The following is a 15038-nucleotide window of genomic DNA, read 5'->3' as shown; positions in this document are numbered from 1 at the left end:
AGCTGTAAACAAAATACGTGTAGGGTCCATACCCAAAGGGTAAAAACGGGACCCTATTACTAAGACTCCTCTGTCCGTCTGTCCGTCCGTCCGTCAGTCTGTCACCAGGCTGTATCTCATGATTGAAATTTTACAGTTGATGTATTTCTGTTGCCCCTATAACAACAAATACTAAAAAGTACGTAACCCTTGGTGGGCAATAATTACGACTCGCACTGTTTTATTTCTCAGAAAAATTCAACCCTATTTTTTATTTCGATTTATGATTTTTTCAATAATATGTGGACACAAAACGTAATCAAAAAATGTATATGGAGAGATTAACTTCCTAGCTTCATCCTACATCTGTTGAAGGAAAAGTCACGAACTAAGTTACTGAGCTTCGGCTTGACTTAATTTATATACGTTTGACAAAATGTTTCATTGCTATTAACTATGGAACGTAAAAATAAACTAGTTAAATCGTTTTAGAACGCAGTCCTCAATTTTCATACGAACTCGCTTCTCGCCTCGCTCCCAAGAGCATGACTATCTTTGCTAATAATTAACAACACAATATACGCGAAAGCTTTTAAGTGTGCGCGCAATATTACGGACAGGGCCGGGTTCTGATGCATATTTAATGCTTTTATTACACGGTTGCGTAGTAACCCTAACCATAGAGTAACTTATACTAGAGCGGTACTGTCATAGTAAATTTTGTAACCCCAGTAAATTCACTGCCATCTGTCGACACACTTTAAAATTAAAAATGAAGATTTATAAAAATACGATAAAATGTATTTAAATATGGATAAATGTTTTTTTTTGCATTAATTATTTTTATGATTTTGACCCATGTTCTTTCACTGATATGCGTAAAAATTGTTAAATAACAAACGAAACCGTCAACGCCATCTATACGACAGTAGGCCAAAGCTAGTAGCGCCCTCTGATCGAGAGTCAAATTTTCTTGATTTTCGAGGCACGTTTTTTCCTTAGACTGTATCCATCTATTACGGAGTTATATCTATCTTTGGTAGTAACTGAATAGGGCCTCTGAGGCTCTACCGCTAAAAACGAAAATCGAAATTTCTTTATCTGCCTACCTACCGTAGAAAGGCATCTTTCTCTTTTACTCCAATTAAGGCTTAATTAGAGTAACAGAATAAATTTAAAAGTGGAAAAATTACTGCCTTGGGTGAGACTTGAACTCACGGCCTCTCGGAAATTAATTTAGAGTAACAGAGAAAGATGCCCACAATTTGCGAACATCGGTGTTCGCGGTAGGCCCTCTGGTAGGCCGCGGCGTCCGATGGTTTCTATAGTTCATCACGTGACCAACGATTAAGTACCCACCGATCATAGAATACGAAGTGTTGTCGGAATCTTCCATCGAGTTTTGGTGAGAATTATTAAAACTATTAAAATATAAATGAGATTTTTCGCGACTAGGTAGGTACCCGGTCAATTTTACCGGTTCTACAAACAATTATTTATATTTTACCACTCCAAACCCGCACCTGCCTCACGAAACGCATCGATGTAACCAAATTACCTCATAAACAGCGCGTTATCACGGGCGCCTCCAATCACCCCGAACGGGGCGAATGCGTACGAGCCACGGGGCCATTGTGCACAGACAAAAGACTAGCTGACCGCTCGCTACGGTTTTTGAAGCTCATTTCGGGGCACATTAAAGCATAGGGGTGTCAAAAATCACACAAAATTGAACCGTAGCACTTTAGGATAAGGTTCAAAATATGTATTTCCCTCTGCCTTGTAAAGAGTTAGTGTTTTTATGATTTATCTATTTTGCGAAGCCTACGAAACGAGTAGGCTGCATTTTAGCAGTAATTACCACTTGCAGCTGGCGCTTAATTATTATGCTAATCAGTAAGTATAGGTATGTGTAGCTTAGCTTTGGTGGAAAATAATCTGAAGGTATCTTATGAATAATAATGATTTTGAGCAGAAAAAATTCCAAATTTGAGAATAATCAAGTGTCCAACTTTACATAAAATGGCCCACCGACCTCTATAAACTGTCGGTTATAAAAGATTTTTTAAATCTAAAGTAATTAGTCAAGTAATGTAATTAGATATTTATCTAAATTAGATCATTTTACAGATATCAATTTAATATATCTATCGTCCAAAACACAGAAATAATACCATAGAAGACGCAAATGCATCTACATACTTCGCGTGCCCGAACCCCGACCAAGCGTCGAGGTTGACCGTCGCTCTTTACAGTCCACGCCGCCGGTTGTTGCAGCCGGACGTCCGTAAAAACTTAAAAAATGCTTCGTTGCATGATAATTAACTGCAACAGCCCAAAAATTGCGAGCACGAGCACCCAAAGGCAAGAACATATTTCCTATCACAGATAAGTAATTTTAAAATTATATTATGCGTAAATTTTGTATGAAAAAACCGGCACGCTTGGTTTCAATAGAAATCGTGGTATTTGCGTCATCTAGCGTATATATTAAATCTGTGGTCCAAAACGATCATCTGCATTTTTACCACCCACAAGCTATCAAAATGACACTCTTCAGATTCATTGCCGCTCCAGTGCGAAAACACTCAAACTGTCCGCTACAAACAAACTCATTGGAGGCTTAATTTATCCTAAACTCAAATAACCACACGTGGTCTCAGATACATAGGTTTACACTACGCAATTTAGATCTTATTAAGCCCGTGCTAGAGTATATTTTTGGGTGTGTAGAAGTATAAAGGCCAGGCCACAATTACGAAATGTCAACGCGCTGGCTCTATTATTTTCACCCACGCCGCTGTTCGAATGGCTTGGAACTGGTTAAAGTGGGAAAAATATTTTCATAAAATGTTTAGGCCGTGGATGGATAAATTAGATGGATATGGTAAAATTATCTATAGGTAAAAAATATCTATAAATTTGAAATCTAGAACTTAGGTTGTAGATGTAGGTTAAGTGGGAATAAGCTGGACATGTCTGCCGCATGCACCTCGAAAGATGGGTCAAAATTATCAAATACATAAGTAATCATTTTTTTTATATTACTTACTTACTTACTGCTGTGGCGCAACGACCCGAAGTGGATCTTGGCCTCCGACACCAAAGACCGCCATGCTACTCTGTCCAAAGCCGTTTCTGTCCAGTCGACGGCGCCGAGTTCGCTGAGGTCTTTCTGCACTTCGTCTCTCCAGCGGTAAGTACCTAGGGCGTCCAGACGGTCTTCGGCCACTTGGTACTCCAGATTGGTCTTGGTATTTTTTACATTAGGTAGGTACCTACTGACTTTCCTAAGGTACCTAACACTTTTTAACGCTGTTTATTTTTGTTGATTAGTCTATACATAAATATATTCAATGACATATATTAAGTATATAATTTAACATGTTGAATGAATCTACAAAAGATATTTTAGTAGTTATTTCAAACAGTCCATAACAAACCTTTATTTCTTAGACGTAGGCTGCTCGGAGTTAAATGAGCCCACGCGTGGCCTAGCTGGGCCTACACGGTTGTAGGTATATAACAATGTTTGATGACTAAAACTAAAACGTAACTACCTATTCTATTCTAATATGCCCAGAGTTGCAATGTCGAACATTAAAAATACGAATTGTACCTATTTATCTGCCTCTCTGTCACTCGGATATTTGCACAACGAAACGATGATAACGTAATTTCGATTTTCTGTTCGTGGTTCGCCCAGCCCAAATTTTCCTCACGGTCAAAATCAAAATTTGCACATCGCATACTCGTAATTTGAAAAGTATCATTCCTAGCAACATACTTTAAAGGCAATTATTATAGGAAATTTAATGAAGAATATATTGTTCATTGAATCATTGCTAGTTTTGTTTTAACTTCAATTGTTTTTCTAATAAAAATAAACTGCACAATGGGAGACACCTTTTTCTTACCTACATAAGCTTCATGCATACCAAGTTTAATGCTTTATTCCATTTGGGACTGTACTTTGAGCTTACGAGTCCGGCTATATAGGAGAGCTATAGATAATATCAGGTGAACTTTTCGGCTTGGGCTGGTGAAAATCAAAAAATTCCCATCTAAAAATTCACATAGTTAGTTATATCGCCTGCGTTCCGTCCTAGGTAAAAACTACGAGGTGACTAAAACAATGTGTCGAACTTTAAGAAGAGGCGAATGGAACAAAATTATGAATGGAATTACGCACACAAGTAAAAACTATACGCTGTCGGAGGTCAGAGTAAAATTATACTGGCCCGCCCACAGCCGAGTTCTAATCTAAGCTGTGTTGTGAACTGATATGTCGCAATGTTGCTGACTTTCTTAAATAAATTACCCGCCCAACACCGGCAACACCCGAAGAATTTTTGTTTGGTTCTTAACTAATAGATCGTCTTTGGCATTTGACATAGAGTTAGACCAAGAAAAGTCTGCAACGATTTTGATAGCACACGCAGTGTAAGTGTTATTTTAAACGTATTTTAAATAACACTTGCACTGCGTATGCTATCAAAATCGGTGCAGAATTTTCTTGGTCTAACTCTAAGGACCGGTTGCACCAAACTGTCTGTAACCGTTAAAGCGTTCGCAAAATTTTATTGTATGGGAAGTTTCATAGTAAACCGCCGCGGCGCGCCCAGTGACGTTGAACAGTCTGTCAAATGCAGATGGTGTCACTGGCACTAAATGTTTGTCAAAATTTAAATGCCGTTAAATTCGTATGTATCTGTCTGTTAAATTTTCGTGTTTTTATAAATAAAGGGAGTCAACATATTTAAACTCACAAATTACCATGTACTTGATATTTGTTATTCACTGTCAAACTGTAAAAACTAAATTCACTAAGTCATTTATTCAATTCAAAGTCACCCCAATTTTACAGTAACCCCATGTCACATTATCCTAAAGAAAACCGCCCAGCTTATGTGTGTAAAGCTTACAGATGTTAAGTAAGTCGGTTTATTTGCAGTAAATATACAAAAACACATTCCAATGAAGATGTCGATAGATTTCCTTGTCCTGAATGCCTAAATTATCTGCAGTAGGTACTATGTACTAGCTTAGTACTCTTTTAACATAGTCATAAATAAGTTGCATTTAATGACCATGGAATTGCCTACTTAACATTTGATTCTATAACTCGCATCGAATAATGGTCCTTAAGAGTCCCCGGCAAGCTCGGCCGAATTTCACCTTCCCGTACAAACGGAATTCCGTTCTCATTTTAAAACTACGAGTTGGATTGTAATGAAACTTTGCACATACAATGACATGAGGTATATCTAGGTCTGTAATTAGTTTACATAGCTCCAGTTTATAAAACAAATGAAATAGAGCAAAAACAAGTTTTGTATGATATTATAAACTTAAATTCGCTGTATTTTTTTAACTATAGGTATAGGTATACTGTTTTTTTTACTATTCTACATAAACTAATTACAGACATAGATATACCTTATCCTATTGAAAGAAAGTACAAAGTTTCAGAGCAAACTAGCTACTCGTTTTAAAATGAGAGCTGAACTACGTTTGTATGGAGAACCGAGCTTGCCGGGGACCCTTAAGACAGTTCTTTTTTATATGCTGCTCGGAGTTGGTTGCTATGCTACAAGAATTATTGTATACTTAAAAAAAATGAATAATTTTTTCACCTTACGCCAATGTGACGCAGCGAAACGGCCAAGCCACATATTTTGACTAAGGTGTAGAGTGTGAATTGAGGGCTTGTAGAGTTAGGAGCTTGGCTCTACAAGATCTGATAACTTTTTGACAGTGTGAGCCTTACGGTTTCGTCTTGGCAATATTTTACATGAAATGTTTTAGTGGGATTCTTTTTACCGCATTTCACCAAAAACAACAAGTACCTACCTAACAATAAAACCATCCAGATTTCCTCGATATTTACAAGACCCGAGCAAAGTGAACCTCTGAATGAACACTATCCATTCCATTTATTTATTTATTTAAGCTTTATTGCACAATACATGAAGGTACAAAAGGCGGACTTAATGCCTTAAGGCATTCTCTACCAGTCAACCAATGGATTAAACCAGAAAGATTAAGTGACTTAAAGTAAATGAATTTGTAACCAAGACTAAATAAATATAAACTATATTGATTAACTTACACATATACTTAATACAAATAAACATACATACATAGATACTATACATATTTATATACCTAGTGTGAATCCCTAAGTTGACGAAGAAGAAAGTTTGTCAAGGAAACCATTCACTAGTATTTGAATGTTTAGATATATTTGAAAATGTGCCAGTTACGGTGTTCCGTTAATTTAGAAATGAATGAGGTAGTGTTGTTTAAAAACATGTTATTTGATGCTTAATAAATAATAAGGTGCCTAATTAGGATGAGCCGTCTAATGACAGTCTTACGCCTATGAAATATCTACAAAAGTTTCATTGCTTGAAAAGCCCACTAACAAACATTCTTAATTAGTCTAATTATCTGTGATTAAGCGCAATTAGCGTATAGAAGCAAACTAATGACTGTTTTCAAACATTTTCTTAGCTTTAATGAGTTAGTCATTCCACTCACCTTTCCGCTCTAATGATCGCTCATTGTCATCCACACAATCACAACACTAATCATGACGTCACTTCCTACACTCCATTCATAAACTAAAACATCGATAACTATCGCCAACTCCACCACTAGTTCATTTGAATTCCAAATTTGAACCGTCAAATCACGCGCACTTTTTAACTGTCACTTTAGAGAAAGGTCACACGGTAAGTTTTTTTGGGTTTTTATTTTTTTAATGACGCGTGTGTATAGCACGGTGCGCTTGCGCGTTTGAGCACGCGCCGAAGCCTCCGATCGCCCCCGCGATTTTTGAAGCGTAGGCGCGGACCGGCTCCCAAACTCAATTATTTGCGTAATATATCTGCTTAATAAAACGGATAGCCTGATATCTTTACTTTAGACGCCGGTTATTTATTTTACAATGTCGACCGTCATCAGCAGGGGACCGCTTCGGAATGGCGAGCTTTCTTTATAAGCTTATGTTAGAATTTTAAATGAGTATCGAATAATGCATTGGACATAAAAAGCTATCGGCTAATATTATGTGAGCTGGTGCGTTGAGCGAGTCGCCAAGGAGTGCCTTGTATGGTGAAACGGGTACGTCTGCAGGCCCACACGTTTCGACTTTTTGCCGCCGAGTGCAGGAAAGAGCTAGGGACTTTAGCCCATTATATGTAGAGCTCCTTCACCCCTTGGATCCCCAGTTATCCTACGCTGGGAGCCGAAACAAAAGGGCATGCGGGTGTCTACTGTTTCTGGATGGTGAAGGAGCATTGTACACTGTACAGCTCGTGTTTGCGGGCCACGTTTGCTGGCTCACATTCGTAATGATATCTGGTCGGTAATAAGATGTTCTAGGGTGCTTCATGGTGCCAGGAAGAAATGATGTGTTTGATAAATTTAACGTGTTCCGCTATTTGCTAAGAACGCGTAGAGTCGTCTTCATCATAAGGGCGGACACGCTATACCCGCTATACCAGGCTGGTTTTTTTAATGAGGGCTACCTTTTTTGTGCTCACCAGTTGGCGCCACTGTAGAGGGAGGTCCAGAAAAACATATCTCAAAGTTGTACTGTACTTATTTTTAACAAAGCATTACCTTCTAATATAACACAAAGGTATTTTAACTTCTTAATTTGCCGTTTTTAAAACCTGTTTAATTTTGCATATATTTTAGTTGGCACTTTTTTTTAAACAACTAACATTTATTGAACTATGTCTAATGTTTACGACGATCCAATATGGAAAAAGATTAATTACAATTATGAATAAGGAGTTAAGGAGTTAAAATTCGCGATAAACAAGCTTGCAACCCCCAAAAATTCTATGCATTTGACAATTTGGAAGACCTCCGTCTACACTAGCGCCCCTAGCGGCGAAATTAAACGCGATAGCTCTCATTGATTAAAATGTATTCTTGTTCACCGAGATCATAAAGAGGAAACGGCTGCAACTCGTGATATCAAAATCGACGCAGTAGTTTCAATGCTTGATTGGACACAGAATACAAACAAACCCACTCACATACATATAGACATAGACTAAAATAAGCAGTTCTTTATTTACCACTAGCACTAGCTTTTGCCCGCGACTTCGTCTACGTGGAATTAGTACCAGCAGTTCGAGTAAGCACAGCGCCTTGATAAAATGTAATGGCAATAATTTTGAGCATAATGTGCTTAATTTCTTACACCAATTACCAGGCAATTCATTAATTTTCTCATTTCCACCCCCCTTTTCATCCTCTTTAGGGATGACTTCCGACATAAAAACTATCCTATGTCTTTTGGGCTCAAACTACCAAATTTCAAGTTAATCGGCAGACTTTCGCATTTATATTATTAGTATGGATAATTGAGTATAATTATTAAAGTACTTTAAAAAACACACCAAAAGCTTACTTACCAAAATCTACTTTAACGATATTTGCTAAGTTCGAAGTCATAGGCGTATATTTTTTGTCACATGACCTAGTGTAGTGCTTTATTGTATTTTTTTAATATCGATAAAAACTATTGTGACTGAACTTTTTTTAACTAAATTTTAATTTATTGACAATGAAACAGATTAATTTGTGTAGGATAATTAAAGTACAATACTGGTTATTAAAACTTAATTCATAACGAATCCCTACTAATATTTTATGTGCGAAAGTAACTAGGTATGTCTGTTCTGTTACCTCTTCATGCTTAAACCGCTGAACCGATTTTGATGAAATTTGGTATGCAAATAGTTTGACGCCCGGACAAGGACATAGGGTAGTTTTTGTCAATCATCTTCAAGATTGTATAAACAGATAGTTGGCCGTGAATGAAGGTCAAGGCATGAAGATATGTTGTTATCAATGAAGACTGAAATAAATGTGTTTGTTTTTAAATTTAAGCCCTTATTACATTTAAAATCAAGGGCTCAAAGACGTTATGTAAAACTGACGTAGTTTCTGTGGACATTATGAAAGTTAACTATTTGGATACATTTTAGTAAGGCTTTTGTGATACAACTTATACCTAAAAAGCAAAAAAGTTTTGATCATGCCTATAAAGGTCCTGTGCAATGTAAATTTAATGTTAAGATATCCACAGGAAATTCGCATAACCTTAACTATAGTTAACTCATACATAAAAAGTTTTTGACTACAAACAATTTTAATAGATATATTGTTATTTTTTTGTTTTTTAATCGAAAATATGGGAAAGCTTAACGCAATTCCTTTTTTTTTCTTCGATGTTCATTACTAAAATATACCCAAATCTTCACTAGTCGCGTAAGTTTTGGCATCGAATACAATTCATCCAGATCCAATGCCGTCCTTTCCCTATCTCATATCCTACATCACAAAGGTCCGAATAATACCCACGTACGGTGTTTAATCAATTTCATCGTCTGTAAACAATAGGTACCTATTAAAGCTGAACTGTTTGACTGAACGGCTCTTGTGACTCACAATCGCATTATTGACAATGCTCCCGTGGCGTCCCGTCGGACAACCGAGCCAATTAAGTATCGTACTACAATCTTACCTATACCGATGTAACTTTAGAAATTATACCTTATAGCGTTAAAATAAGGATGTATGAGAATGCAAATTGGAAAGTTGTCTAATGTTAGATCTTGGAAGTCTCCCTAGTTTTTCTAAGTTTGTCGCGTCTATTGCCTATCTAATTTAGATCGGATGGAAAATCGATTTTGTTTTTTAAAGCGTCAGCACAGCACATTCTAAGAACGGTTTTGATAGATTCATTCACAGAATTCACTTATTATTATTTACAACGACGGGACTTAATCGCGTAAAATAAGTATTAAAATTACTGGTCTTAAATTAAATAGACAGACAGTCTTCTCCGAGACCACGGGGACAACGCCGTCCTCGAAACGTCGGAGGTAAATTTAATACTTATTTTACGCGATTAAGTCCCGTCGTTGTAAATAATAATGAGTAAAAATCGTGAAAGTTTAAATCAGTGTTGAGAATTCACTTATATTTCTGACCTGTGACCCGATAGAATTTAGCCACGTTTTAAACAAAATGCGAAATACATAAAAAGATATCTAATTTTTTATAACCATTTATGATAACGGAGTAGGTACATACATTACGTGTCTTAATCGTAAAAATATTGTTTTCGTTTGAATCCTTAGTAACACCACTTGAGGTCAACAGTTTTGATAACAGATGAGATTTTGTCTTATTTATAGCTATGTTGCTCAATATATATGATTAAGGGTAGTCCAAATTTTAATTTATTTTTGATGTGAACCTAATGGTTTTTAGGTACTTTTTTTATTTGCATATGGATGTTTTTTTACTACGAATATAAAAGTGGTTGACTTAGGACCTTATACACAATTTTGTTGCAATCAAATACTATGGTAGGTACCAAGTTGTAACGGGCCGATTATGTTGTAACAAATTCATAAGGCTTTGATCTGATTTTGATACGACCTTAACGCTGCGTCTTACGTAAGCGAACACTCGCGAACGCGAAGCGAAGCGGCGCAGCGCGGCGCGGCGGGCCCAAGGCGTTCGCGTTCGTAACAAGATCGCCCACGTAGGACACTTCTATAGGTATCAAAGGATTGAATGATTCACCCCGCGCCGCTTCGCTTCGCGTTCGCGAGTGTTCGTAAGTCGTGTCATCTGGCATTTCACGCGCACCAATAATGCCACGTAGATGCCTTATGTCTGATTGCATTTTGCGAGGAATAATCAACGATAGCGGCTCACGCAGTCTTGGCCATAACGGCGAAAATTGAAGTTCGCAAATTGCGGGCATATTTCTCTGTCACTCTAATTACGCCTTTATTGGAGTAAAAGACAAAGATCCTCGCAATTTGCTGTGGCGGCGCACACGTTAAGGTCGAATGAGTATAAAAATTATATTAAACGGATTCAGAATCGGCCCACGGACTCGGAACGTAATCTGAGCCCGCACGATTCCGCTGACTTCCCGTCGACCGATCCCTACTGACAGTGCGCACATGACATAAATGTTGCAGTAGCGTAAGCTATCAGGTTCGTTATGTTATGTTTGACATGTTTGTATGATTATATGGCGTCGCCTTAATTGACCGAGCGAAGCGATGGTCTCAGTTTCAGCTTCAACAAAAATTATATCGTATACATGTCCGCACTGCACTGGTAGTCTATTCGACAAAACATTGTCTAACTTATTAAAAAGACTAAGATAAATTGCTAACGGGAACAATTTCTTTCAAGTGTTTAAAATACTTCACCAGAAGCAGGAATTTCTTATAAAAATTTTGTAATACTTTAGTACGATCAAAAATAGTACACAAAATATCATTGGCACGTTTGTAAATTGCATAATCCGAACAAAAATATCTGTTTCTGTTACCAAGCAAATTAAGCTTGGTAACAGATATTTTTGGTCGGATCCAATTGTTATGAACCCTGTTTCTGAATTATTGCTACGCATATTCATGAGGGTAAGGGTAGAACGCTGGCCCATTTCCAAGTCCCATTAGACCTAACTAAATCTTTGGATGCAATGCTGGTATATATCTATGTAGGTATGGCCTTTCTGGATATGAGTAATTTGTAGAATGCCTACGTTTAATCTTTCTCACTACGTTTCATATTTTGTCTTGACTGAGTGTTTTATATAATTATAATTCAATACAATTTAGAAAGAAATTAAATTAACTTGCTCCTATCATAATTATAATGTTAATTGACAAATACGATCTACTAGCTCTTTATGACAAAAGTGGATACGCTTGTAATGAAATGAGCTGCATCTATGCTATTGCCCCTTTCGAAACTTCACAGTGAGATAATCGTGAATCATTAGATTGTTTTCAATTTCAAATAAAAATGTAGGTAGTTGCACAAAATGACTCCATATATTAACAAAGTTACACTACTGTTCCGTTGGACCATAACACTGTGGATTAGTTTTGCTCACAAACAAACTATCGGCTTATAATATTCATTACTAGCGCGTGATTACTACGTCTCTGCATCGAGTTCCGTTTTAAAGATAACAGCGATAATATTTGACCCTACTTATGACCCCTCCGATAGTGTAATTAGCTTGGGATTTTTATCATTCGGAGTCGGATGTGCGAAACGGGTGGTTGGACCATGGTCTTAGTGTAAAATGTTGTGTGTGTTGGTGCTGTGTTTGTGCCTAGCCAGTGCTGTCAATGGAATTGGAAGTATGTTTTAGTTTCTATGCAAGTTTTTTAATTTACGAGACTAGTGTTTGTAACTTGAAAGTTTCGTCTAGTGGTTTTTTTACACGACGGAAAGAGAATTATACTTTTTACCGGTATTTTATTATAACGTTTTTAGGATATGAAAGGCTGTAAAAAAGCGTAGGTACCTATGCTTAATCAGATGCCTTTTCATCAGATTTTTTGCCATTTTTGATTAATTATTTTGCATGCATGCTATAAAGTGAAAGGGTAATTTAAATAAGTGCCTGAATAATTTCATACAGGAGTACTTTAAATAGCATAGGTACATTATATCTTTAATAAACATAGTATTTGATACCATTAACAATACCTATTAATAACATTAATAATACGATAAGAAAATAGAACAAGGATGCACTGGAATACCACTAAGATTGTTTATTTAGAGAAGTCCAATGTTCATCAATCTGTAATTATATAATTATGTAATTATTATATATATACACGCTTTATACCTAGTTCCTATACACGTGCCAAGAATTGCGTGTGTAAAAAGCTTGTTAAACTTAACATTGATTGACACAATTTCTCGGAATTTGAGCATCCTGTTACTCATTACGGTATGTGTACCTACACAAGTACCTACAATACAATATTAAGTACCTACTGATTGTACTACTCCGTTGAAGTAATTATAAATAGTTGGTCAAATCGAATAGTCAGTAAATAAGAACAAAAAAAAACTATACTCATCCTTTTCTTTTGGGTGCTAGTACTAGTGTAAGACAAAGAAAGTATGATTCTCTCCATCTATGTTTGAAATGAGACAGTCCTTTGACAAACTATTATATGCTATGCTAAAACTATTATGTTACGAACACGTGAACTGTGAAGCAAAAGATGTTCCAAGAAGTACAAAAAGTAATAATTGAATTGTTGACAATACACTTACTTAAAAGGAGTTATGTCTAACGTACAAAGTTTTTTTTTTAAATTAGGGTATTTTAATTGTGTTTTGTAATAACAAAAGCAAAAGTCAAGAGGAATCTTGACAGGCCAGGACAGAATTCGGCCTTCTGGCCAAAGATAAAGATACATGTAAAGCAAGCCGACTTAATGGAAAATAAATGAGATTTAAAAAAAGATACATACATGTATCTTACATGTAAAGATACATACATGTAAATTTACAAATTTCTCCACCGATTTTAACCTAGGCTGAGGGCTAGCTCTTAAATGCATGATGATAATAAATAATGCTACATATCGGTACCTACATTACTCAGTGACGAATGCCGACTGGGTCATTGGTTGATCAACAAGACCCGGAACTTTGTTGTTTAGCCATATCGGTACTGATTTAATTTTAAAATATACACACGATATGTTACCATTAGGGTTTGAAACTTTGAATTTCGGATGGATATAAAGCCCCGTATAACCAACCAGAGTAACAATTACGTTTAACCCAAAAAAATATTGGATAACCACACTTTTTTTTTTTTTTTACTTTATTAGGTACATTAACAGATTTTGTACAATATCATGAGAAACCTACAATTCACATTATGGCTTAAGAACTAGCACGAAATCCAAAACAAGCGTACACAGCATGTTTTACAATTGAGCCGAAATGTTACAAGTTAATTTAACTATCATAGCTACAGTTAAAAATATCGGAGATCAAATAACTATCTAAACATTACAATATAAGGGAGTTTTAAATTTGAAAAGAAAAAATATTTTGATAAAGGCCTATTGTTTACCTGGTACAGTCCTAGGGTTGCCACCCATACTATAATATATAGTATCGTACTATATTTTAGTCATTTGTACTATATATTATACAAAAACAATATAATATGAAAAGTACTATATTTTCATCACTTAAGAATGGGGTATACAAATGTCACCGATATCGCATCGTATGCGACTTGGATTTTTAATTCGCCTCAAATCGGTGGCTTTTTCTTTTTTTTTTCTTAGTAAATACTATATTTTTTGAATATTTTGACAAAAATACTATATGTGTATAGAAAAAAGGTGGCAACCTTATACAGTCCGCTTAAACGATGATCATTATTATTAGAGTACATTTAATCCGCTAAAAAATATGCGAAGTCGAATTCTTCTATTAGTAATCAACCTTCCGCGCCGCGCCGACATTTCTTTAATTTCCCGCCCTTTATTAATGACGGAAACTGTTAATCAAACTTTAAATTAAAAAGATAAAAATGTCATTAAAGCTTGCGGTCGCTCTTCAGTTTCGTTCGTATATCTAACGTTGCGTCACTTATCCTATCGCGGAACTCTGAGGGCCTACCGCGAACACCGAAGAACAACTTGCGAGCATCTTTCTCTGTTACTCCAATAAAGGCGTTATTAGAGGGACAGAGAAAGATGTCCGCAATTGACAAACTTCGGTGTTCGCGGTAGGCCTGCTGTCCGTTATCCCTGACCCTTCCCGGACAAGGGTGAGATAAGGATCTCGAAAATTTCACCAAATATCGCCTTTAGTTTCCTAATTTACTGACAAAATCCCTTGATTTATGTTCAACTTGATACTTTCGTAAATTAGAATTTGTAAATTAAGGAGTGTTTGTTTAGGTAATGATTTTCCAACTGAAATTATACATATAGTATGTTATTGCGTTAATTAATGCGATTTCTACAAGAAATACAGAGTATGTTGATATTTTGTGTTCTTATAAGTTAATAACGCTTACAACTCTTAAAAGTTTTATATTTTTAAACTTTGATCTATTAAAGTAATATTATCGATAGTTATATTTTATTGTTAGGCTGTGGCACATCACTATTTAATTACATAAAACTTCTTGCAAAAAGAGAGTCGGAAACGTAATCGAG

General features: G+C 36.1%; 2 protein-coding genes across 2 annotated transcripts in view; one reads left to right on the top strand and one right to left on the bottom strand.

The window, feature by feature from the left end:
• The window catches only part of LOC134755165 (TLR4 interactor with leucine rich repeats), a 127942-nt gene extending 120487 nt beyond the window's left edge, over nucleotides 1-7455 (bottom strand). Inside the window, exon 1 of the mRNA XM_063691671.1 lies at nucleotides 6523-7455. The gene's annotated coding sequence lies outside the window, so the exon portion shown is untranslated. The remainder of the gene's footprint in view (nucleotides 1-6522) is intronic.
• Nucleotides 7456-11883: 4428 nt separating this feature from the next.
• Nucleotides 11884-15038, top strand: part of LOC134755147 (uncharacterized) — a 103787-nt gene continuing 100632 nt past the window's right edge. The window contains exon 1 of the mRNA XM_063691632.1: nucleotides 11884-12188. Coding sequence (XP_063547702.1) covers nucleotides 12131-12188 — 58 coding nt within the window. The 5' untranslated portion in view covers nucleotides 11884-12130. The remainder of the gene's footprint in view (nucleotides 12189-15038) is intronic.

Source organism: Cydia strobilella, chromosome 2 (genome assembly GCF_947568885.1).
Source record: "Cydia strobilella chromosome 2, ilCydStro3.1, whole genome shotgun sequence".
NCBI classification, from domain to species: Eukaryota; Metazoa; Arthropoda; class Insecta; order Lepidoptera; family Tortricidae; genus Cydia; species Cydia strobilella.
The sequence above is the reverse complement of the archived record's forward strand: the minus strand, read 5'-3'. Positions and strand labels throughout refer to the sequence as shown.